The sequence below is a fragment of the Carassius gibelio genome, chromosome A2 (assembly GCF_023724105.1).
Source record: "Carassius gibelio isolate Cgi1373 ecotype wild population from Czech Republic chromosome A2, carGib1.2-hapl.c, whole genome shotgun sequence".
NCBI classification, from domain to species: Eukaryota; Metazoa; Chordata; class Actinopteri; order Cypriniformes; family Cyprinidae; genus Carassius; species Carassius gibelio.
In genome coordinates, this window is record NC_068372.1 from 5,161,159 (window position 1) to 5,187,085 (window position 25,927).

Sequence of the window (25,927 nt, forward strand, 5' to 3'; positions counted from 1 at the left end):
AAACACATTTATAACTTACCAGTAATTTTAAGTTTGGACTTGATGCCTTGCTCACATTTCCGTCTTGCGATTAACAGAAGAGAGATTTGTTCTTCTTTAGTGAGGACATCATCAGCATCAACCTGTAAACACACACACAAAATATATAATATAATTCAGAGTTTATTATTATCTGTATTATGCATCCTTATGAGGGCATAGTGTTTTAACCATAAACCATAACACGTCAAGCTTGATGTAAAAAGTCATTGACAAATGCTCTGAATAATTACACTTTATGAACACATTTTCTACAGTAACTCATATTTTATGTGAGATTTTGTAGATTAATTTGAGATTGTATGGATTAACTAGAATATCTGGTAACACTTAAAGCCTTTATGTATAATGCATTATAAATATATTCATAATGTGTATTGTAATGCATTATATCTTTATATTGCAATTGTAACCTGTTAAAATTCTTTATAACATTTGAAGATCTGTTTGTGGTTTTTTAATGCATTATACTTATGCATTATAAGTTTAAATGAAGGGATAAGCATTACAAAGTATTATAACTTGGCTACAATTACATATAATGCATTATAAGGTGTGTTACAAGACTACACTTTTATATTGCATTAAATACAATAATACATATATATATATATATATATATATATATATATATATATATATATATATATATATATATAATAAAAATATATATAAATAAAAAATACACATCAGGGATACTTTACATTGTTACAGGGATATTTTTCCAATATCAGAAATTACATGTAGATTTCACTAAAAATGACAATGAAACAGGAAGTCACCTTGAATTAAATATGACATTTTAAAGTAGAAAGACTGAAATAGAAATATTATTTTCTTCTACAATGGATTCTGGTAATATGTTTTATTCACAACTTGGATTTTTTTTTTTATTATTTACCTGCAATTTCTAAATGTCTGTTTTGAAAAACAGTGCCAATCCAGATACACACTACATTCACAATCGTTTTTTTCTCTTGCACATAAAACGCACATTTAAAGCATTTTTTTTTTTTTACATTCATTAAAATATTCCATTAAAGAGATAGATATACATCTGTGGATACAACTGCGACTCAATGACTATTTCACTTGACCATTTAACTATTTGGTTTAAGGAATTTCTCAATTTTAACGATGTGTGACCAAACCAAACTTGAGTGAACTTGAGAGCAATTGACTCCACATTTCACCAAAAACAACATAAATAAATTAATGAAAAGTGTATAGAATTCTGAGTATCTCCACAACCCTACGCAAGTTTGGTAAATGGATGGACGGATGGATTATTAAGTCTACTTTACAGTAATACCAGATCCTCTCTTAGGTCACTCTATGCATTTATTATTTGTAGTGTACATTTCCGGAGAGATGTGAAAAGATATTTTGTTCCTCTAGTGATAAGCAAATCCAACAGCAGTCTTGTAAATCAGGGAGACAAACACAAAACCAACTCTAGGCTTTCTAATAAATCCAGTTATTTTTATCTGTATAATATCACTGCACAGTACTCGCTAACAAAGACTTTGCCAAGTAAACAAAAAGAACAATGCACAATATATCTATAATTTATACACTTTGTATCCCAGTTGGGCTTTTGGTAACTGAAAGTGAGATTATGTATTCTTATATCCATTCTGTTACAAAAGTTTTTTTTGCATTTAAAAATGTATAAAAGATATGGTGATTATTAAAACTACATTGTATTTTTAACTGTGGCTAGATAAGAGTTAAAAAAGCTTTGCTGTGGGGTTTCAGTTGAATAGCAGACATGATTCATCCACATTGAGATGTGATGCCAAAGCAGGTGTAACTTGAATTTGGCTTATCTTCTCTAAAATATCGTCTTCTACTGTTAAAGTATGCCAGAAATGCCATAATTTCTAGTCACACACAGGAACAACAGGGAAACCTGGAATTATCAGTGATAACCCAATAGTTGAAAAGTGATAGTTAAAATTTAATGATTTTAAATGTTCATTTTATTTAGAGTAGATCCAACAGTGCTTATAGTAAACTGTTGTAAAATGTTAAATGTTTAGCTAATGACTCCACAGTTTTATTTATATTTATATATGGAAAACAGCAGAACTGTTGACAAAAATAATAATAAAGAAAGAAATAACAGCCCAAAATTAAAATATTTAGTATTTTTTAATCTTTATTTAAGCTTTCACTGTAATATCTGCTGCAATATGTTCAGACCACATTACATGTATATACTTTTTAACTTGTGATTCAAATCAAAAACATATATTATTAACACATTTACTGTCGCTATTCCAGAATATTAAGGATATTAGGCCCTGTATCAAGCCATGCATTGATGTAGTCTTCACCTTCAGAAACAAATCAATTTATAAAATAAGCACTGAACACCACAAGGTTAAACCTGCACCTCATCTCTGTGTTTGACAGTGTGTTTTGCAAATAAGAGGCTATTCACTGCAGTCCTTCAAAGAAACAGATTTTGGCTTGTAGTAGTTATGTTGAGATAACTGGGTAGGGTTAAATGGTTTAGAATATGCTCATACAGAATAAGACATTAATATGTGCTTTATAAGTATTAATAAACAGCCAATATGCTAGTAGCATGCATGTTAATAAGCAACTTAATAATGCATAGTGTATTCCCTAATCTAAGGTGTCAGCAGTATTATTTTTGTATTTTTAAAGCTGCATTCAAATCATTTTTGCTCATTAATCTGAAGGGGCACTTCTGTTTGAATGACGCCTCTGAACATATCCAATCAAGGTCTGAGCTGAAAGCCATAATTAGGCAATCTCTTTTCTTGAATAAGCTACAATTATGAGAGAACCACCTTGTTAAAATCATCATAATTTACCAAAATCAAAAATGTGCTTTTTATAGATGAAAAATGGCAATGCCAGGTCCTCAGAGATTAGTATTTAGCTTGCAAAGCTTGTTAGTAATCTATTTGTCACCAATTATAAGATCAAAAAAATATTTCTTATGTTGACACACAGAGAAAATGAACCCTGCATTTGATTGTCAACATTGATTGTGTCTGGCTGATTTCTAGTCACTGTTTAGATTGTAGTATATTGATTTCCTTTTGAGGGCAGATGTCAGTGCCTGCAGTGCCTCGATAGAACTGTTTGGCTGGAGTTTCTTTCTTTGTATGTATGCACTGGTTAAGTTTAACATAGCATACTTCATAGTATACATGAACTGTGCAGTATACTCATTTGCTGCATGGATGACTTACTTCATTGCTTAAATGTGCAATTAGAAGAGCATGCTGAACTGGATACTGTATACCACAGTGCAATGTGCTATACCTGACAATCCATTTCCAGTAAGGAGGTCAATATAATAACTGGACCAAAACCACACATTAGCATTCACAATCTTATTAAAGGCACTCATTTGGCTGTTGCTTTGAAATCTGTCATTTTTTGTTCATGGTGACTCCTGCTTATTAGCTGCAAGGATGTTACCTTAACCATATGAATCATGCACGCATGCGACTACTGACCTCTACTAATGACTACTTACTACTAGAGACACAGGAAGACTACATTATAAAGCTTCAAGTTCATATACAGGTTCATATATATATATTAGGGCTGTGCAAGTAAATGCGTTATCACATCAATTGATTAATGCCAACAACTATTAATAATTATTAATGCAGTTTTTTTATTATTATGAAAGTCTGTTGCTCACTGGCTCTGAATACACATAAAAACAAATCATGGGTCACAAGAGGGGATGCTCCCAATCAAATTTAGCCTAAGCCTCAACATTCACAAACCACTGTCCACTGTTATTTTTAATCATGACTTTATAAGAAATAGGAAGTTTCCGTTAGCACGTGAAGACAGCAGAGAAGCACTCTCACTCAACACATTAGAGTGAATCCTTTTGTTAACTCTGTGGTTTATTATTTTGAGTCACATGGGCAGTTGAGCCTCACATAGCAGTTGGCCTACTTTAAAATGAAAAAAGTGCAAAATACACTACTACTTGGATTATTAGTTTTGTGTATTACATTGTAATTAATCACAGACAGTAATGCAATTAGTTGCGATAAAAATAAAAATTGCTTCAAGCTCTTGGTGCATGAATAAGATTTGTAAAGTTGCAGAGACTAAAGTCTCAAATTCAATCTGCTGAGCGACGACTGCACACAGTCACACAACTCTAACCTTTTTATTAAGTTTGCAGATGACACAGCTGTGGTTGGTCTCATTAGCAATAGAGATGAGAAAAAACTACAGGAGCGAGGTGAGCCGCCCGGCCAAGTGGTGCAGTGACAATCTTTCTCTGAATGTGGAGAAGAAGGAGATTGTTGTTGACTTTGGCCATCAATGCTGCGACCAAGTTCCTGGGTGTGCACATCACAGAGGACCTCTCCTGGACTGACAACACTGCAGTGTTCACCAAAAAAGCACAGCAGCGTCTCTACTTCCTCTGCAAACTTAGAAGAGCCAGAGCCCCGGCCCCCATCATGTACACCTTTTACAGAGGCACAATAGAAAGCATCCTGACTAGCTGCATCACTGACATTGTTGGTGTCTCCCTTGATGTTATAGCTTAGAAGCAATGCAAATGCCTTCCTTGAGCAAATGTAATACGTTGATGGCATCAGGCTCCATCAGATTATTTCTGAGGGGTGAGGTGAGGGGCGTACAGATATGGCTGAAGTTGGCGCTGAAACAGCAATAGAAATTGGCAAAACCCAAACCTTGATTGTGGTAGGTTGGGGTCAATCTCTCACTGCTTGCACCTTCCTCTGATCCATGTGAATGCCATGATGGTCGAAGATGTAACCAAGGAACTTGATGGTGTCATGGTGGAACTCACGCTTCTCCAGTAAAGATGTACAGATGGTGCTCTCTTTTCAACTTCTGGAGGACCTGATTTACTTGGTGGCGATGTTCAGTCAGGTTCCGGGAGTTAATTATGATGTTGATGTACACAATCAAGAAGCAGTGGAGGTAATTCCAGAACACTGCATTCATGAATCCCTGAAAGACAAATGGTGAGCTGGAGAGGCCATAGGGCATCACCTGATATTCATAATGGCCTGATGGTGTTACAAAGGCGGTCTTCAATTTATCACCTTCATGGATCCGAATGAGGTTGTACGCGCTATGCAGGTCCACCTAGGAGAAGATGCAAACCCCACAAAGCTGTTCCAGGGTGGCAGGGACCAGATGAAGTAAAATAGATAGCGGTACTTGACCATCTGGGAGTTCAGGAGATGTTGATCAATGCATGGCCTCAAGCCTCAAGCCTCAAGCCTTAATTCTCTATCCATCTTACTGACAAAAAAGAATCTGATTGCGGCTGGTGAAGTAGAAGGGCGAATAAATTCCTGTTTGAGAGCCTCATCAATGTACTCCTCCATGGCCTTCTGTTCTGAGATGGACAGCGGGTAATCTTTAACCCAGAGCAGTGTAGCCCACAGGCAGCAGATCAATACTGTAGTCCCATGGCCGATGAGGTGGTAATTTCACGGCTGCCTGCTTGCTGAAAACATCCTGAAATGCCCTTTAATCAGGTGGAATCTCTGGACCTCAAAGGTAGTGGAACAGATGGCCACTTCCTTTGTTGTTGGTAATGATGGCTGATCTGCTGGAGGTGCAGATCACTTCTGAACGGAGGATAAATCATTCCATTGTAAGATCTAACTAGTGTTCCACTTCACGTTTGGAAAATGCTGAGTTAACCAAGGGCATCCCATATTATAGTTTTGTCACATCTGATGATATCATAGCGTTAATCAGGATCTGGCTAATTCGGTTCTTTGAACGCATCTGTTGTTGATGATTAGTATGGCTTGATTGAGTTATCTGAAATAATTGTGCATTCATGGGTTGGTTTAAAAGGGGCTATGAATCGATACTCAAAACACGATCAGCAATGCAGTAACTGGCTTGCAGCAAGACAGCAATTTAAGGACATCATAATAAAAAAAAGACACCTGATGAAAGACTTGATACATTTCTAGACTTTTATAAGGTAAGTGAACAAAATTACATAAATGTTATAGTAGGTAAATTAAATGTGCACTGTTTTTCTTTTCTTTCTTTTTTTACAAAATTCCCAATTATTTATATTCACGATTTCTAATATTTGTATAGGTCATACATTCTTCAATTTCAATGTAGCAATTCATTGCTTTTTATCTTTGACGGATGTTTTACGTGACAGCATTAATTACATTTTCTTAAGGGTCAAGATCACGTTATCTGCTTTTCCTGCGCTCCATCAAGCCACTGGCATAACAGTTGTGATCACTTAAACTAATGCATGACTTTACATAATCTGATTAGCATGTGTGTAAAACCAATACAATTCTGAAGTTATTATTTTATGATGAATAAATCTTTCAGTGAGTAAAACTGGCTGTGTCTATAGTATTATAGGCTATGCAATATGATAAGCCTATATTATATTTAAATAAATGGTTATTATTTTTAAATTATTGCCTCTGGATCAAGGGTGGCTGAGACAGATTTTAAGCATCAAATCTGCTTAAAAAGATGCAATCGAATCCTGTTTATATGAAATAACCCTGCTCCCAAGCAGGTTTAAGCTTACGGACCTGTAGCTATGACAGCAACTCCAGGATGAGTTTCGAAGAACCAACCAATCCAAGATCATGCCAAATCATCAACAATCAAATCAAGCTTAATGAGTTAGCCACGTACGAAGAACAGGTCCCTGGACAGAAAAAGTACTTAAGGCCACATACAGATTCACAAAGGTGAATATTTTATTATAAGGCAGGCTTGTTTTCGTTCTTCAAAGGTATAATATATATTTTTTGGATGTTACACTACTTTGTTTTCATCTAAGCATAACATTCAGAGTCAAGAAGCAAGTCATTCGTAGGCTGAAAAGTCTACACACTGTGGCTTTATGGAGTTATCAAAACACGCAGCACAACTGCCTCAACCAGTATTTATTCAGTCAATTAACTGAATTGTAACTGTTATTTCATTGCATTAGACTATGTAGATATTTTTTAAATTCCAAAAATACATAAATGACACCATTCATTTTTAATCAGTAAAGTCCGCTCAAAATTACTGTTTGTATATTGGTCAATATTGTGATTGCAGTTTAATGCAATACAAATGTTGTTATTTCTTTTTTTTTTTCATTTGCACCTCTTATTTGACATTCATGAAGAAGTATATACAGTAGTTGGAGGTTAAATGAGTGACAATTAGACAATCATCAAGGCAGATAAATATAAAAATCTGAAGGTCGTTTAGTGTGACATACATGCAGAAGCACTAATTTAAGCATTAAATCAACATTACATTTTTTGTCTCAAAACATTTACCTTTCACAGTACCTGAGAGTCAACATTTTATATAAGCACAGTAGCCAGACATAGTTTCATTAAATTAAATCAAATTATTTTCCCGATGGCCAGGCCAAAATCCGAAATGAAATACATGTATAGCATGTCTTTTATCTTATGACTGAATGGCTGACTGACTCTGGACTGCCTTGTTTGGATATTATAATGAAACCACCATTTCATAGCGTTTTTATTTTTTTTATTTTTTTTTGATGAACGAACACAAATCCTAAATCCATTTCCTTATATGAGGAAAGATAACATTAATTTAGTGGGGTTTTTTTTATATATTTGAAGCATTTTAGAAAAATATTTTAGAGTTAAAAGGAAATGTCAGAACTTTCCCTGGCATTGGTTTCATACGGATTACTCCATCAATGAATATTTGTTTTTGCATACATTGAAAAAACACCAACGAGTTGGCCGGCGACAGCCCCTGACGTCATTACCGGCACGACTATGGATAGTAGAACAAGTCATTCTCTTCTTCGTCTTCATTGACTGTTTTGTTTGAAGCGTGCATCTGAACTAGCACTGTAAGAGCGCTCTTTCTCTGTTTATCATGGCATCCACTAGCGAGGCATTTAGAAAGTGTGCACATCCGTGTCTGCGTTATTTGACACCCGGTGACACACACAGTCTTTGCGTCGTTTTTTTGGGTGAAGAGCACGCATGCGATGTCCTTGAGGCGGGAAATCTGCGTGCAGTGCCAGCAAGGTGTCGCTGTGAGTTTGACTTGGCGAGCGTTATCTGTCTAATCATAGCCTGCCAGCTCAGGTGAGTCTTCCATTTTTGCCTAATCTACATGCAGAAGTCATCGAGGCGATGCGCGAAAGCGGCTATGAGAGGATGCCCCCTGTAGAAGAGACACTGGATAGCTATCTCTCTGTGGGGAAGACGTCCTCTCTTAAATCTCCCTCCTTGCCATCTAAGCCCGTCCAGGATACACCCCACTTAAATGGCAAGGCATATGCAGCAGCAGGTCAGGCTGTGGCTTCGTTGCACAGGATGGTGGTGCTTCAGACTTATCAGGCTGATCTGCTGAAGGACCTGGATAAAGGCGAGGGCCTTTCTCCTGATCAGGTAGCCGAGATCTCTCCACCACACCACACATCTCTCTCTCTGTGCTACCAAGCAGGCCACCTCCACCATGGGAAGGTCTATGGCGGCCATGATGGTAACAGAGAGACATCTGTGGGTGAACCTGGCAGACATTGGGAAGAAAGAAAAGGCTTCCAAACTTTATGGTAACTCCATTGAGATGGTAGTCGAGAAGGTCAGGGAGGCGAAGGCTGCCTTCAAATCCTTCATTCCACAAAGGTACAGGTCCGAGCCCGTCTCAATCTGAGGATCAAAGACCGTGTGCTGTCTGCAGCCTTGTCTGCACTGATCTTCATTTAGAGACGCGTCATCAAACTTAACTGTAACTTAACAAAGAGACATGAGCGAGATTTCTATAGAAAGCTTGACATGTCTACTTTTAAACTAAATAAGTGCTGCCGAAAAACAAATATTCTGTGATAAAGTAATCCATATTAAATGTCCGTTTTTCACGTCTCCCTTCATTATCTTCTAAAGTGACCACGTCCCCGCGCTGAACGCTCTATTCAGATTCTAATGTTTGACTAAAGCATGCGTCTTGAATAGGCCCACACAACAGAAGACAATGCAGTGGCACTGTTCTTTGAGTTTTTGTATTTTACTATTTGATTTGTGATGAGAGGAATAAGACATAATTCACCCCAAAAAGATGTGATTTGAGATTTGGATTTCCTCAGAAAAAAAGAATGAAGTGCTTTATTCAGCAGAGATCATGAACATGAGTAAACCTCTCTCTCTCTCTCTCTCTCTCTCTCTCTCTCTCTTTCTATATATATATATATATATATATATATATATATATATATATATATATATATACACACACACATTATATATATATATACTAGTTAGACTTTTTCTGAAATATAGTTCCTGACTAAATGTATAATCAAGTGAAACATTATGAAGTTTCAATAACAATATACACTACCATTCAAAAGCTTGATGTAAATAATATAAATGTAACAAATAAATGTAACTGTAACAAATGTAACAAACAATGCTGTTCTTTCAATTTACCACCCCCCCCCCAAAAAAAAAACCTGAAAAAATATTCTTAGCTCTTTTCAACATTAATAATAATAATGATTATTATTATTGTTATTATTATTATTATTATTATTATTATAACAATAAATGTTTTTTATTTTTATTTTTTTTTGGAGAAAATCTGATTGTTAAAAGGATTTCTGAAGGATTGTGTGACTGGAGTAATGATGCAAAGAATTCAGCTTTGAAAGTCAGCTTTGATTGTTCCTAATAAACTCTTTAACTGCTCCCCAAGGTGGATATTAAATTATGTTGTCAGATAAATATATTTTAAATAAACTACAAACATAAAATTATATACATTTATTTTGTCCTCACATTCTTTCTTGTAACACCTCCCTCTCAGTGGCACAGCTGAATGAGAGGCTCATTATGCAGCTCATTATGCAGGCTACTCAGGTGTCTACTCAGGTGTAAATCACAATGATATTCATGATAGTTGACGCCTACTCGCATATGACTTTTACCAACAAAAAGTGTCTTAGAAAATGTAAATCAATATATTTTTTTCTATGAGTGAGTAAACAAATTATTTTAACATAATTTAGAAAGAAAAATTCGAGGCTACAAGCTCCAGTTCTCAAAAGTCCCGAGAACCAATGTTCTGTGTGTGTTTTAATGCATTATTCATGTTATGTACATACATGCTACTCACGTATTATTATAGCCCAGTTTGTGCTGATTACAGTGAGATTAGACTTTAACCATTTAGATATTTATAAGAGATTGAAAAAAGCACAAATATCAGGGCATGACAAAACTTCTCCAGGCCCCAAAAATACCCTTAGACTCCAGAGAGTTAAATATTAATCTATATTCAATTTATAGTTTATTCACAAACAAATTATAGTTTAGACAAAAATGTAAGACCAATAAAAATAATGACTTTCAATTAAACTGTAATGTTGACTTGCTATAATTAATGACTAAAATTGAGGTTAAATGCATTTATTATTTATCAGTAGCAGTATTGGTATTAATGATACTGGCCTTAATTTCTAAGAGGGTACTTAAAAGACATATTTAAAACACATAATATCTTTGTTTCTACATTAACTTTGAGATTTTATGTAAAATTACGACAATATATTATTGTGCAATTAATTAATTACAGAAAAATGTCTATATATTGTCCTAATTTGACATCCATCCATTTTTTATATATATATCCCATAAGGTGATCTATTTCTAATTTGAAATGGGGCATTTAATTTCATGAAAAACAAATGGGTGGCAGGACTTGATAATATATTCATCAAGGAATTGACTGGATTGTAAAAAGTGGGCATCATGTATCAGAAGGGAGCCAGATGTTTAGAGGAAGGGCTTTCATTGTAAATGCTAAAAGTGGGCCATTCTCCCCTGCTGGTGGATGCTGCAACTACACCATTAGCAGACATTAGACTGTAGACAGTATGGTATCAGTAAAGAAAACCATCCTCCAACCAGCTCCACCAACTTCCTCCTTTCTCTCTAAATAGTACAGACAGACTAGACGTGCATGTGAATCATCCAGAATAAATAGTAGTCAGCAAACCAAAATACCAAAATTGTCTGCTTCACAGTGGCAATCATAGTCTCCTTCACAGCATCCTTTCCAGGCCTGTTTTTCCAGACTGGGGATTTCTGACACCTAAATATCTGACCCCAATGGCAGCATCTGTAACCATAATATTCTATCCATCAATATTTTCTCTTTTCTCAAGTATGGAGGTAAAGGGAAGTCATATTTTGGGCACTGAAAGGGTGTACAGAGGAAAGACATTTATGGCTACTCACAGTAAACAACCACAAATGGAACAACATTTTGCCACAGCAAACATGGGATAGACACAACTTGTTTAGTGTTCTAGATGGGGCAATATAGAATATTCCAGAAACCAATCCAAACAGCTGAGGATAGAAGACCACGATATTAATTTGCTCAGTATTGACATAACATTATGCAGAGGCTAGAGAAAAACAGGACAAATTTAATCAAATCTACATTTAGAAAAATAAATGTAACTGGCGTTTTGGCCATTAATTTACATGGCATCAGTGTTTTGGGGGACTGTAAAAGCAAACCTTTGAAAACAGGTTTGAAAGTGCAAGTTTGTGAAATCGATACCATTATCACTCCATGTAAGCTAGAATGTGAATTTGTGAAAACGGTGGCATAATGCAGATGTGTATTATGTGTGCAGTCTATAGACGTGTGCAGGCACGTACAGTAGTATTTCTTCACAATGTGACATCACCAACTACTGGCCTGGCATTAATAAAACAGAGTTTGTAGTCGTTTTCATAGATACATGGGAATGAGGATCATTTTTACAACACTGTTTTCTGTAGATGAAACTTAAAGAAACTAAGTATTTTTAGGACATTGTTGTTGTGTGAACCTACTCTAAATCTCACAAAGGAGTTGTTGATATATTTTGTGTCATCTAAGATCAAGAAAATAATACCCCCGCCAATCTTAACCCAATCATTGACATAATTTTTAGTTTGACTTAAGTCACAATAACTGAGTTTGAACACTTGTAGAAGCAACCTAAAATGCCACTGTTGCATAGTACATCTTTTTTAAATGCGATACGCATAACATCAACAAACATCATTAAACATAGAAAGTTTCCTGTACATTTGTTTATAATGCACAGTCACACTTTAGTCTGGGGTCAAATTCTCACTTTTAACTAATTATTTACTAAATAAAAATGTGCCTAAAAAAACTCCTAATTAATAATTAATACAGTATTGTTCAAAATAATAGCAGTACAATGTGACTAACCAGAATAATCAAGGTTTTTAGTATATTTTTTATTGCTACGTGGCAAACAAGTTACCAGTAGGTTCAGTAGATTGTCAGAAAACAAACAAGACCCAGCATTCATGATATGCACGCTCTTAAGGCTGTGCAATTGGGCAATTAGTTGAAAGGGGTGTGTTCAAAAAAATAGCAGTGTCTACCTTTGACTGTACAAACTCAAAACTATTTTGTACAAACATTTTTTTTTTCTGGGATTTAGCAATCCTGTGAATCACTAAACTAATATTTAGTTGTATGACCACAGTTTTTTAAAACTGCTTGACATCTGGGTGGCATGGAGTCAACCAACTTGTGGCACCTCTCAGCTGTTATTCCACTCCATGATTCTTTAACAACATTCCACAATTCATTCACATTTCTTGGTTTTGCTTCAGAAACAGCATTTTTGATATCACCCCACAAGTTCTCAATTGGATTAAGGTCTGGAGATTGGGCTGGCCACTCCATAACATTAATTTTGTTGGTTTGGAACCAAGACTTTGCCCGTTTACTAGTGTGTTTTGGGTCATTGTCTTGTTGAAACAACCATTTCAAGGGCATGTCCTCTTCAGCATAGGGCAACATGACCTCTTCAAGCATTTTAACATATGCAAACTGATCCATGATCCCTGGTATGCGATAAATAGGCCCAACACCATAGTAGGAGAAACATGCCCATATCATGATGCTTGCACCTCCATGCTTCACTGTCTTCACTGTGTACTGTGGCTTGAATTCAGAGTTTGGGGGTCGTCTCACAAACTGCCTGTGGCCCTTGGACCCAAAAAGAACAATTTTACTCTCATCAGTCCACAAAATGTTCCTCCATTTCTCTTTAGGCCAGTTGATGTGTTCTTTGGCAAATTGTAACCTCTTCTGCACATGCCTTTTTTTAACAGAGGGACTTTGCGGGGGATTCTTGAAAATAGATTAGCTTCACACAGACGTCTTCTAACTGTCACAGTACTTACAGGTAACTCCAGACTGTCTTTGATCATCCTGGAGGTGATCATTGGCTGAGGCTTTGCCATTCTGGTTATTCTTCTATCCATTTTGATGGTTGTCTTCCGTTTTCTTCCACGTCTCTCTGGTTTTGCTCTCCATTTTAAGGCATTGGAGATCATTTTAGCTGAACAGCCTATAATTTTTTGCACCTCTTTATAGGTTTTCCCCTCTCTAATCAACTTTTTAATCAAAGTACGCTGTTCTTCTGAACAATGTCTTGAACGACCCATTTTCCTCAGCTTTCAAATGCATGTTCAACAAGTGTTGGCTTCATCCTTAAATAGGGGCCACCTGATTCACACCTGTTTCTTCACAAAATTGATGACCTCAGTGATTGAATGCCACACTGCTATTTTTTTGAACACACCCCTTTCAACTAATTCAACTAATTGCCCAATTGCACAGCCTTAAGAGCGTGCATATCATGAATGCTGGGTCTCATTTGTTTTCTGAGAATCTACTGAACCTACTGGTAACTTGTTTGCCACGTAGCAATAAAAAAAATATACGAAAAACCTTGATTATTCTGGTTAGTCACATTGTACTGCTATTATTTTGAACAATACTGTATTTAGATCTAAAATATGGTAATGCAGAATAAGGCATTAATATATGCTTTATAAGTACTAAAAAACAACCAATATGCTAGTAATATGCATGCTAATAAGCAGTTGGATAATTGTGAGAATTGTTCCTTAGGTTTAGGGTATGATGATAAAACACTGGCAGAATAAATATACCAATTCACAGAAATGTCACCACAGGCCCATTTTTCTAATGTTCTGCTCTCGTTTCCCAATTACTAAACATCAAACTCACGATTTGTGAATTCATCCCTTGTCTGTCTACTAGATTTTATATTTTGAAGGAGTCATAACATATCATTTGGTGTATCTGGGTGTGACTGCTCATCTGGGTTGGCCTGTCAGAACAAAATATGTTTAAGGCCAGAGCTAATGAAAACAAGACGCTTTGTCGAGATGCACGGTTTCTGCAAGTGGCTTTATGTTACAGGGTCACACAAGTCCGGCCTCATTTTCTACATGTTGACTGCTGCTTCCTCAGGAGAGTAACAAGCAGTCAGCAGCTCTTCTCGTCAACGGCATTCCAGGGTCTAATTCAATCGGATGTATATCATCCTGGTGCCATTCATAGCTGGCTTACGATACTCATATAATATTAAATTGAGGTGGAACACAATGTAGGCACTGCAGAGATACAGAAATAAGCCATTGGCTGCGAGGTGTTCCACAATTACACTAAACAGACGTCCAATTGTGAGGCCAATGAGGCTGGCAACAACGCACAATAACTGGCAGGATACTGATCGTCTTTACCGCTCTATCAAGATACTGAGCATAATTTGGGATTAAGCTTTCCCCAGAGGCGGATCATAAGTAATTAGACTACCCCTCACAATTATTTCTGAAAACTGTTCCTTCTCCACTGGCTTGACTCCCAGCCACCAAAGTAAACATGAGAGTCAAAGGGGAAGCTAAGATATTCTCATTTACAGCATTTCATTCAAAACAGTCTTCTTTTTGTTAAACAGCGCTGGAGCCAGTCCAGGAAGAAAACAAGAAAAGTACACAGGGTATAAATACACACCGTTTTTGCACACCCTGTGTTGGAATGACACGTTGCATTTCTGTCTCAAAAACTAATATCTCTTTTAAGCAAATACTTCAACCAATATTGAGTTTGCTGTATTTAGGCTTAAAAGAGCACAGGATCCAGCTTGGCACGGAGTCGCTTTATGATTTTATGAATACGCTGCTGACTCGGCTTGACCCATTAATACTAACGCCAATATAGTTTCTACACATCTGCATGCTGTCATATTTTGAGTCATACCTCATTAAGTTATTATTTATAGCAGTATTTACTTGGAATCATTAAAAGTAATAATGTGGTAATAAAGTGGAATCATAAAAGTAATAATGTGATAGTAACGTGTTGTAGGGGAATAGTTGAGGCATGAATCTAAATGCAGCTTGTTTATTAAAGGGGGGCTACAATGGTGTTTTGTGGATTCAGAGTTGTTCACAGTGCTAAAGAGATGAATTCTCGTGCTAAACATGGCCAGAGTTTTAAAAAATTATTTGGACGAATGATTCTGTACTGAAAATCTTACTTCTGGGTTGGTACAAGTTTCGGCAGTTTTTTTTTTTTTCGATCGTGGATCTAAAGAAGGAACTAGGCAAGACACAGGTGAACATAGATATATCTACAGTATATCTATCTATCTTTCTAAATATTTTTATTTTACTAATTTTTAGTGGGAAACATCCTACACACTATTTTAAGCATCATGTAACAATTCTTTATTAATTACTATTCATGCAATTTTTCAAAATGATCATTTAAATGACATATGGATTATTTACTGTATATTTTTAAAAATGTATTTGTCACACCACAGGACCACAGACATGAACTAGTGAGAGGGCACAAAATGATGAAAATACTGCAAAACGGTTACTATTTATTTTTCTCTCATTAAACTTCAAATTTCCTGCTTATTGATAACAAGTTAAGTTGTTGTAGTAGGTATGTTTAGGTATGGGGTAGGATTAAATTATCTAGAATATGGTCATGTATTATGTGCTTTATAAGTACTAATAAACAGCCATTATGCTAGCAATATGCATGCTCATAAGCAGCTACTTTAGTTAAAGGTGCAATAGGAGATCTTGGAAAATGCTAACATTAGCCTGATAGCACTGAACGTCCCACCCTCCCTGCAATTGCTGTCCAAAGCCACGCCCCCTGAACGCATTTATGCTCACGGACCAGAATACCAGAGTCAACATTACTACAATGGGATTCATCAGCAGTTCCCAATTCCAGTCCATGCTTCAAAGTGAAGTAAACCTCTGCTCAGGAAGTAGGGAGCAATGAACACAGTTTAGGGATCATATCGATCATATCGATTCATTTTCACGGAGCTCACTTCTAACGAGTCTGGTAATTCATGTCACATATTTCAACTTTAATGGTGAATCAGTTTTACTAATCTAAAGTGTTATCATTTACAGTATATTACCGTATATACCAATACCCCATATTAGGCTAAAAGAGATACTGATAAAAAAAATGTTAAAAAGCCAATGGACACTTTGTGTTAACTACCCACATACTGATTAATATTGGATTACCTTCACAAAAAAAGAAAAATTAATAAATAAATAAAAAAATAAAAAAATACCATGATAACCACAGTTGTATAAGTATATACAAAAACAACAATATACAAATGCACTAAATATAATAATCTAAAAGATGCATTTTTACAATGTGCACTTAATTCAAATAAGTATTAAATAATAAAATAAATAACTTATTAATCTTTATTAATAAACTTAATAAACTTTATTAATCAGATTGTGAGCGGAAATATTTGTGCTATCGAGTTACATTACTGTGGTCTTAACATTTGTCATTGAGATAATGCTATATAAATCACCTAAAAATAACAATTTACAAGAGAGGAAAGCTGCCCTAGGTAGCCACCTAAATACCCCATGCCAGACGCAGTGAGAAATTGTATAAAAACAAGCCAATCTCAAGATATCTGGTAGGGGGGCACCTGGGGCGGCAAACCAGATTTAGTGTGAATGTTTAATGCAAGCATCACATTTTAATTGTAAGTGCAGGATCAGGGAATCACACTGCACCCATTTCAAAGCATTTCCCAGCGTCAGTAACCAATTCTGTATGGCAGACTGAGAGTGTTTTTGGATATAGCTCAGTCTTAGCAAAATAACGTGGCAGCACTGTTCACGTTAGCCATACCAACCAAGCAGTGATCAAGCTTTTGCATCACTATTGGCAAACACAGTTAGGTTCCAAGATGTTTTGTTTGCCATCATTTCTGGAGGCCACCTTTGTACACAATATTAAGGCCTTCAGTTTTTGGCAGTAATGAAGCAGCTATTTGATGCTCAGTTGACTTTACTGTGGTCATCTGAAATTTTTGTTCAAGCTTTCCCAGAACAATGGAAAGAAAACAACAAGCCAGAGAGTCATGAGACGCATTATTTTATGTTCTAAAACTGAAAAATATAGTAAAAAAAAATCATTTTAAAAGTAGTACTTGAAGTCCACTCAGTGAAACCATTTGCTCATGTACCTAACCTTCAGACCAAGTCTGCAAAAATGCTAATTTATTATCTGCTTTTAAATTCAGTTTGAATTAGTTAAGCAAATTAGTTGCAAAACTCAGTTCTCTACATCAGACACATCACTCAAAACTTACAGTTCTTGTGTTTCATTTGAAAATGCCACACTCACACTCATTATACACCAGTGCTAATGTGCAAAAATGCTCATTTGTTCACTCAGAAATCAGAGCCTGAGCACTATAAATTGGCTTCAGGTTGGCTTTCTTGATTTGGACAACAATTAGCTCCAGAAGATCCCTCCTAAGGGGAAACCACCTGGGAGAGTCTAATGCCAACAGGCACGGGCTCTGAGAATCATGTCTTGTTGGGCCAGTAATGTGGCACAAACAAGAGTTGTTCCATGTCCTCCCTGACTTTGCATAGTGTCCCTGCAATGAGGCACACTGGGGAAATGCATATTCGCATAGGTCTGGGCCAGCTGTGAGCCAGAGAGGGAGATTGCTACACAATTGAAGTTACTCAGAATGCGAGTGGTACGTAGAGACTTGAGACTTGATGGTGGGTGAGGTGTGATCCTCAGTGCCATGCTCATCTCAGGACTTGAGTATTAAGATTTGCAGAAGTGGTTCCATATGCATTAGTCATATGTCCCAGGAGCCTCTAAAAGCATTTGAAAGGGACTGCTGTCTTGTACATGAACATTCTCAAGCTGTTCAGCAAAGACCGAGCACAATCCTCAGAGAGGCGTGCTGTCATAGTGACCGAGTTTAATGTGAATGTGAATGTCCACTTCCCGAAGAGGGGCAACGGCAGCCTCTGCAACGTTTGAGAAAACAGGAGAAGACAGGGACAGCCCAAAGGGAAGAACTTAATATTCTGTCCTTCAAAGGCAGACCAAAGAAAGTCTTGGAAGGATCATTGCATTGCAAAGTCTATTGCAGGGGCGCACCCTTTGCCAGAATGGATGCAACTTTCGCTTGAAGAACAGTAGCACTCCTGCCTCAAACTAAGGTTACAATGCAACTTAACTATGAAGGATGCCTGGTAAACTGAATCATACAGCAGAGCCAAATGGTCCTGAGGAGCCATCAGAAAGTTCTGCAGAAATAAACCAAGCATCCAGGCACCTTGTCAACAGTCTAATTGGAACTACATTCAACGTGCCTGGGACAGCGTTTCCGTGGCTTTGTGAAACAGAAACTCTATTTCAGAAAGGTTTTAAGAAACAGAAAGTTTTAAGAAACAGAAGTCTGTCAAAGAAGTCACTGACAAATGCCAGAATTGGAGCTCACCGACATGCGTCATTCTGAATCAATGACTAACCTGTTGTATAAGAACATGAGGAGGCAGAGAATCTTTGTCCAAAGAGGCTCTGACGCACACTCTTAGCACCTAGCCATCATACATGGGAGGTCCAGAAATGCTGAGAATGTGAACAGGGAAGGAGGAAAAAGTTATTTTGATGACCATCTGGTGAATGCTCAGCCATTGTGGCAGAGAGCTGGAAAGCTACTGTGGAAGTAGACCTAGGCTGGTCAGCTGGTCCCTCCTCCCTGGGTCGCCCATTTCAGGTTTGCTATGAAAACCTTCATGGGTTTTTAGTATCCTCAAGACAGGCTGGCAGTGTCAACGGTGTCACAAAGAGATCAACCTAAGAAATGGGGTCTCTGCCAGGTTGAGTCACAGTTGAGGCACATAGTCAGACACTGAAACCAGTTCCTGCATGGTCCGGGTTGGGACCACCTTTGTGAAGATCCTGTCCTGAACACCTGCAGGAAAGTCATTGTATGCTGAGTGGATGCAGCTTGTCCAGAAGCAGTGTAAGCTCTCACTACATGGGAGTAGGTAATTTATATGCTCTTGACAGGAGTCTTGGGCAGCCCCGGCAGGGGGAGAATTAGGATACACTGAATTGATGTGCCAAGTCACAAAATGTCCCTCAAAGAGCATCCACGAATAGGTGTGGTTTTACTTTTTTGCTTAAACCAGCCAACTAAAAAGAAATCAGGAGGAATTTCTGATATGTGCACATAGTTTGTCAGGTGGAAAAACTGTATGGTGTGGTGAGGAGGGATCAATCATCCTGGGTGAGGAGGAGGAGTAGAACTGCTAGTGGATCCATTGTTGTGTCTGATATTCAGTCACAAAGCAGCGCAGGGAGCACAGTGAGGCAATGACCTAACCACAAGCAGTTCTTTATTGACAAAACTCTGGAAAATAGGAATCCACAGCAAATACCACAGTGCAACAGCAACTCAAAAAACATCAAGAACATATCAGACAAAAATCAGTTGAAATAAATAGGGCAATAAATATACAGAACAATGAAAGCCAAATAAGAATCAGGTGTGCACAATTGGTAACTACAAAAACAAATTGAGACTCTTAAAATGTGCAATTGAAATGTGCAAGAAACAATGGAAACAAAATGCAAAGCTTCAATTTAAAAGTCTTTTGGGATACACAAAGACAAATAATATTTGATACAATTTTGGGTGAATGCATGTTAAACTAAAGTAAAGGAACTATATAAAAAAGAACCATCTTATTATAAAGGGAGCTCATTATGGAAATGCTAGTGTATATTTGTTTTCTCTAATACATATTTGTTTTGGTATTCTGTCCTTCTTTACATCATGGCCTAACATTTCCTTCCTCGTTGTTGGCATGCTTTCAAAAAAAAAAAAAAAAAAAAAAAGGAGGAGGAGAAAGAGAGCGGGCAGTAATCTTGTAAATTATAGCCTTGCCATGGTGTTTTTAATGGCACATCCACAATCTGGAAAAGACATGAATATGTTACTTCTGACATACTGCACCACATGAATGTTCGAGCCGAGTGGCTTCCTGGACCTTTTGAAGACTGTGAGTCACTGCCACTCCTCCTCAACTGTGCAATTTGCATTTGATGATAAAAACCACAGACCACAAAACTGGTTGTCCCTTGGAAATGCTTGCAAAACCACATTCTGACTTAGTGCAACATTTAGTTCCCTAATTACAGTCTTGCCTTGGCCAGATACGACTGAAACATTGTGGAAACATTGTGAGTTGTGCATTCATGGGCCAGTAGTGCCCTCTCCCTCTGTTTTTGTCCCTCCCTCTTACTGTTTTTATCTGTTATATAAGATCTTTTAATACACCGTATATTTTTTTGTTGTTAAACACTGCCAGCACAGCATTTTAATTTTCATCTAAAGCTTAAAAACTGGTTACATAAAGTGCAGAGTGGACACTGGGAGTTTTGCAAGTTTTATGGATATTTACAACATGACATTAATTTGTAACTGCCCAGAGAGGGGGTGTATGTTTGTATCTAATGGAGGTAGAGTGGTTGTCCACCAGTACAATCTTTTGCACACATCTGTTAACCTGTATATGGGCTCATTATAACAATCTTAATGCAGTGACAGAATAACCCCATTTAGACTATGATCAAGAAGATATGTTTTTAATTCTCTAAAATGCTGACTATTTTTGGACACTACAAATGTTATGCTCTTATCTAGAATGCTAACAATGTTTGAGGGACTTTAATGGATGTGCAGGCAGTACCGTTGCAAGGGCTGTGCACCTCTATAGGGCCTCGCTCCTGGCATGCATTTTATGTCATTTATGTTTTTATTACTTTTTTTCAAAAAATAGTCATAGATGATAAACAGTATAAGACTCTGTGTATAAGAATCAGTAAAGCTGTTTGTTGTTAGGATGTTTAGGCTGGTCAAGAGCCCTGCATTTCACCCTGACTTTTTTAGGCCTAATTTTCATGTAATATTTCAGATGCGGGCCCGGCCTCAGGCCTGTTTCAGGCTTCTCCTTATTTTTGTAATTTTAGTCATCCATCAATTAGTGATAAAAAAATTGCCACGCTGGTGGAAACAACACGAGACCATGCTACCGTGACTGTCAAGAGCAGCTAGATGGTGTTTATTGTCCCACAGCAGCGAGAGTTATGTGTTCAAATAATTTATTTCATTAAGTAGTAATTTAAAGCTTTCTATATATACAGTATATTTATCATGTTTGTGAGGCATGAATTCGCTGAGATTCAGTTAATTTTTGTGAAGAGCTCCTGTGCAAGACGAGAGGGTAAAAAGTGCATTATGTTTGTTTTCTTTAATTTATAAAAGCACAAAGTTTTGTTGATATTGTGAGTGCACACAAATAAAAGTAGACCCTTTACAGTTACGATTGATGCATTGCTCTTACCTGATTAGCTTTTTTATGAGCATAAATAAAGGCCTATCCACTGAAAAAAAAAATGCAAGAGCTTGGACTGGTGCCTCCATTTTTTGCAAAGCGTGCTTTAGCTTTTTCTCCGCAAAAACTATTGGATATAGCGCACATTCTAGGTTTAACGTTTAAATGAACTGTTTTATATCTATACATTTTATTTTAGGCAAATCGTGATGATTTGAGACAGCTCATATAAACATAGGCTCAATGGCTGCTTGGTTGTTACTTTAGAAAACAAAAAACGTATATTTAATGAACAAAAAATGCTCCAAATGTTTTTCTAAATTAACTTAATAAAAATAAAAAAAATGAAACAAAATATAATCACTTTGCTATTACATACAAAACTTAACTTTTTTTATAGCTGGAACAGTAGTATACACTGTTTTGGGAGCAAGGGAAAAAACGAGGGACTTGGTCCAGTAATTCTGATAAGCTGTTGGTCATGGGCCGGTCCAGGGCCTGAGCGTCTTGGGCTAGGGCTTAAATTTGAGGCTTATGCGGGGCTCTAGGCTGGTCTGCCTCAGTGGTCCATCAGCACTAGTCAATGTCAAAATGATTGAGATGACCAGTCAAATCAAAGAATGCAGGTTTTACAGTCACTGTCACAATGCAACTACAGATCATGGAAAGATGGAAGTAGTACTGTATTAGAAAACTACACTATCCAGTGATGCAAACAAATCAACTTTTTTTAATGAAATTTTGCTTTTTTTAATTGAAAATATGTGAGCATGATTTATGTAGCCTAAATCATAAATTAATGTGGCAAGTTTGCATGTTTGCATTTTCGACTATAGACAAGAGTGAATGTGCACATTTTAAAATAAAATGTTATTTTCAAATAGTGTAAATTGATTACTACTTCAAATAACTACAAACTTAGAACTTAAGTATTATCATTTACTTATTTAATTGCTTTATTATTATTATTATTATTATGCAGTATATCCTTATGAGCGTATGCGTGACCTTGATTCGTGTGCAAGCATATCAGTTATCAGATGCTTGTTAAAATTGCATTCGTTACTATAGCAACTCCCCCCTCCACATGCACAAAATTGTAGTGGGCCTTGCAAGTCAGCTTTGCACAGGGCCTCGCACCCCCCCCCCCCCTTCCGCACAAACACACAAATGTTGAAATGGTTACAAAGTTTACATACTTTATTTGCACAGATGGTTTTAATGTGTCATACTGTTTTACTGTAATCATCTCTTTGCATGTTACATTGCCTCCATGTATGTCTGCCCAGCATATCAGTATAAACATATCTGACTTATGAAATAATTTCATTGCTTTTTTTTGTACTATTAACATTTGAGGCAATTTCGTACCTGGATGTTCTGATAATTATAACACACATACTCTAAAATTGCTCCAATTTTCTGTAGTCCAAATTATGATTTTTTTTCTCTCAACAACAACAGCTTTCCCTCCAGCTTCAATTATATGTATATTATTAGAAACATTCCAGGTGCATTGTAATGGATTCATTGCATTTTCTAAGGCCTGAGGCAGCGGAGTGAAAGGACAAATTAAAGGATTTCAGGAAAGTAAATACGACTAAGAATAAGTGAAAGCCCTCTAAAGAGAGATATCCTGCAATAAATAGCATAAATGAATGATGTCTGGAGAAAACAAAGAGAGACACCGAAAGATCTGTAGCTTCAGCCAAAGTCTAAGTCTATGCAATGTGACAAATAAATAGTTATATGTGCACAGTAGGGGAAAGATAAAATATTTTTATGTATTAGCAAGTTACGACAAAATTTTGCAAAGATAAAAAATTATTTGATACACTGAGTAATGTGCACTACTCACATGAGCATTAAAGCTCATGTGAGTCAAGTTTTGGATTATCATTTAATACTGTATCAGCATACACACTAGCATTGTTAGCATAAGTTAACTTCTTAAAAATTACGTTGTTTAGAAAATATGTTACTAGGTCTTGCAACAGCCCACTGTACATTCATGCCCTGACAACTAAGACAACTAAGTCCAGAATTCATGTTAAACAGTGCTTCTCCTTTCGAAAATGAGTGCTAATGTAATTAGCCATAATATAAACATAGCCCAAGAATAAAACATGTTCTCAAATAAATCACACTTCGGTACACTACTGTAGGATTTAATGTCATTTGAATGTCCCTAACTGCAAACATACAGTATATAAAATGGACTGTGAAATTACACCAAGGCTTTGGTGTCACATCCTTTTAGTTGCACCTCTGGCATTGTAACAAATAGCCAGAGCCAAATATCATGAAGGCTGAAACTGCCACGCAGCAAAGAGTAGGAAACACCTCCTGATATCATTATGCAGCAGGAGAATGTCGAGCAAGTGTCAACCCAATATATGTTGTTATCAAGGGATCTCCACTGCCCTTTGTCGCTCTATGGCTGTTGTCAGACTGCTGCCTACTCATGAGTGTCAGAACTAAATGTAGCTGCTTCCTAACACCGTGCTCATTAAAAGCTTTTCACTGTAAAATGTGATAAGATGTGTTCTGAGGAGAGAACCTTTGCCACATCTTGTCTATAGCCAGATACAAAAGGTAGATAGGGGATGGATAGCACTGTGTGCACATCATGAGAAATGCATAAATAAGATAGTTCTTTCAATTAAATTTATATTTAAAGCAAAGTATTCTGGTGATGCTGCTTAACTGGCCAATAAGCATAACACCCTACTCTGGCATAATCATCATAACATTTTAACTAACTTTATAATATCACATCAATATCATATCAAACTAATACTTATTATGTTACAGGAACTATGATATAAGAAAATCCATGTTTAATTTATATAGTGTCATTCGAAAAGACTTCAGTCTCAAAGGTCAAGTCTGTGATGATGCTAAAAGTGAAAACAAATAAACTGATGTAAAGTTGTAAATTATGAAAATGAATGAAGTCTGACCAGATTAGTCACAGAAAACATTGGGTCTCATTCACTAAACATGCGTAGGCACAGATTTTTGCGTGAAATGTGCGTACGGACGTTTTCACGAATAAATCATGGTTCATCAAAAACTTTCGTACTAAAATTTATTCTAAATGTACGAAAAGATTCAAGAACAACTTATACCACACGTACGCAATAATCATGTACAAACGGGGGCCTTATAAGCATGTGTTAAGAACCCTATATAATTAGATGTTATTGATAAATTACAATTACAGTTCCAATTATATATATATATATATGTAAGAGGCCCAAACAACAATCACCTGATCTATCCTTATATAAACGGTGATTAATATGTCTCATCTTGTGTTTAGAGGCATGGCACACTTGGTACTGCTTGAAGACATCGCGGCGCGTGCTCTAAAGAGAGAGCGCGTCTTTAGAGAGCGCACAGATATGTTCGTGGAGAGTGATGAATGGCTGTTCAGTCGCTTTAGGTTGCCCAGAGAAGTCCTCATTGATTTATGCAACTCACTGGAACCACATCTAAGCCACATCACCAACCACTCTCAGTCTCAGCACCTTATCTCCAAGCCTGTGTTATAAACCATGCTTCCTTTTTACCTGTGCCCATTATGCCAGTGGATACACTTTTAAATAATAAATTATTTTTCCTGGCTTCCACCACCGACAGCAAATGTTCATTATCGTGAAAGTTATTTTTCTTTGTCTTTTGTTTCGGTGCCATAATTGTCTTTCTCTGTACAAGTGCCTTGTTGTGGAAAGCCCTTATATGGAGCTGGTTTGGGCGTGAATTATGCTAATTACTGACCTCGTGCACGCGGGCGCTCATTTAGAAGACTCCAAATTCACTAACAGAAGAAGGAGTTTAAGAACAAGCTCATGTGCGTACGCACGTGTTGTGAATTAGGCGGAAAGTTCTCGTGAGAAGTTCAAATGTGCGTATAAATAAGAAAATTGTACGCAAAAATTAGCGAATGAGACCCACTGTACATTGAAAAAAACAACAACACAGAAGAAACTCTTACAAGTTTGGAACTAATGGAGGGAAAGTAAATGAACAGAATTTTTGGGTGAACTATCGCTTTAAGCATAGAACAAGCTGACATGCGGGTCTTTTTATAAGTGCTGCAACACACCGTCCAAAGCTGCAGCCTGCTGTGATCTGGCAGAGGTCAGAAGAAACAAGGAGATGTTCTGCGGAAGTGGCTAAATGGAGCCAAGGAACCATGAGCGGAAGGACAGAAGGAGTACTCGGGGTAAATATCTCTATGGAAGTTAATCAAGAGATTGCTTAAT

The 25,927-nt window shown here is 36.8% G+C and overlaps 1 protein-coding gene across 1 annotated transcript in view; it reads right to left on the reverse strand.

Annotated features, from left to right (window-relative positions):
• Window positions 1-25,927, reverse strand: part of LOC128024664 (parathyroid hormone/parathyroid hormone-related peptide receptor-like) — an 80,922-nt gene that overhangs the window by 41,219 nt on the left and 13,776 nt on the right. Inside the window, exon 2 of the mRNA XM_052610734.1 lies at window positions 20-122. Within this exon, the coding sequence (XP_052466694.1) occupies window positions 20-122 (103 nt within the window). The remainder of the gene's footprint in view (window positions 1-19; window positions 123-25,927) is intronic.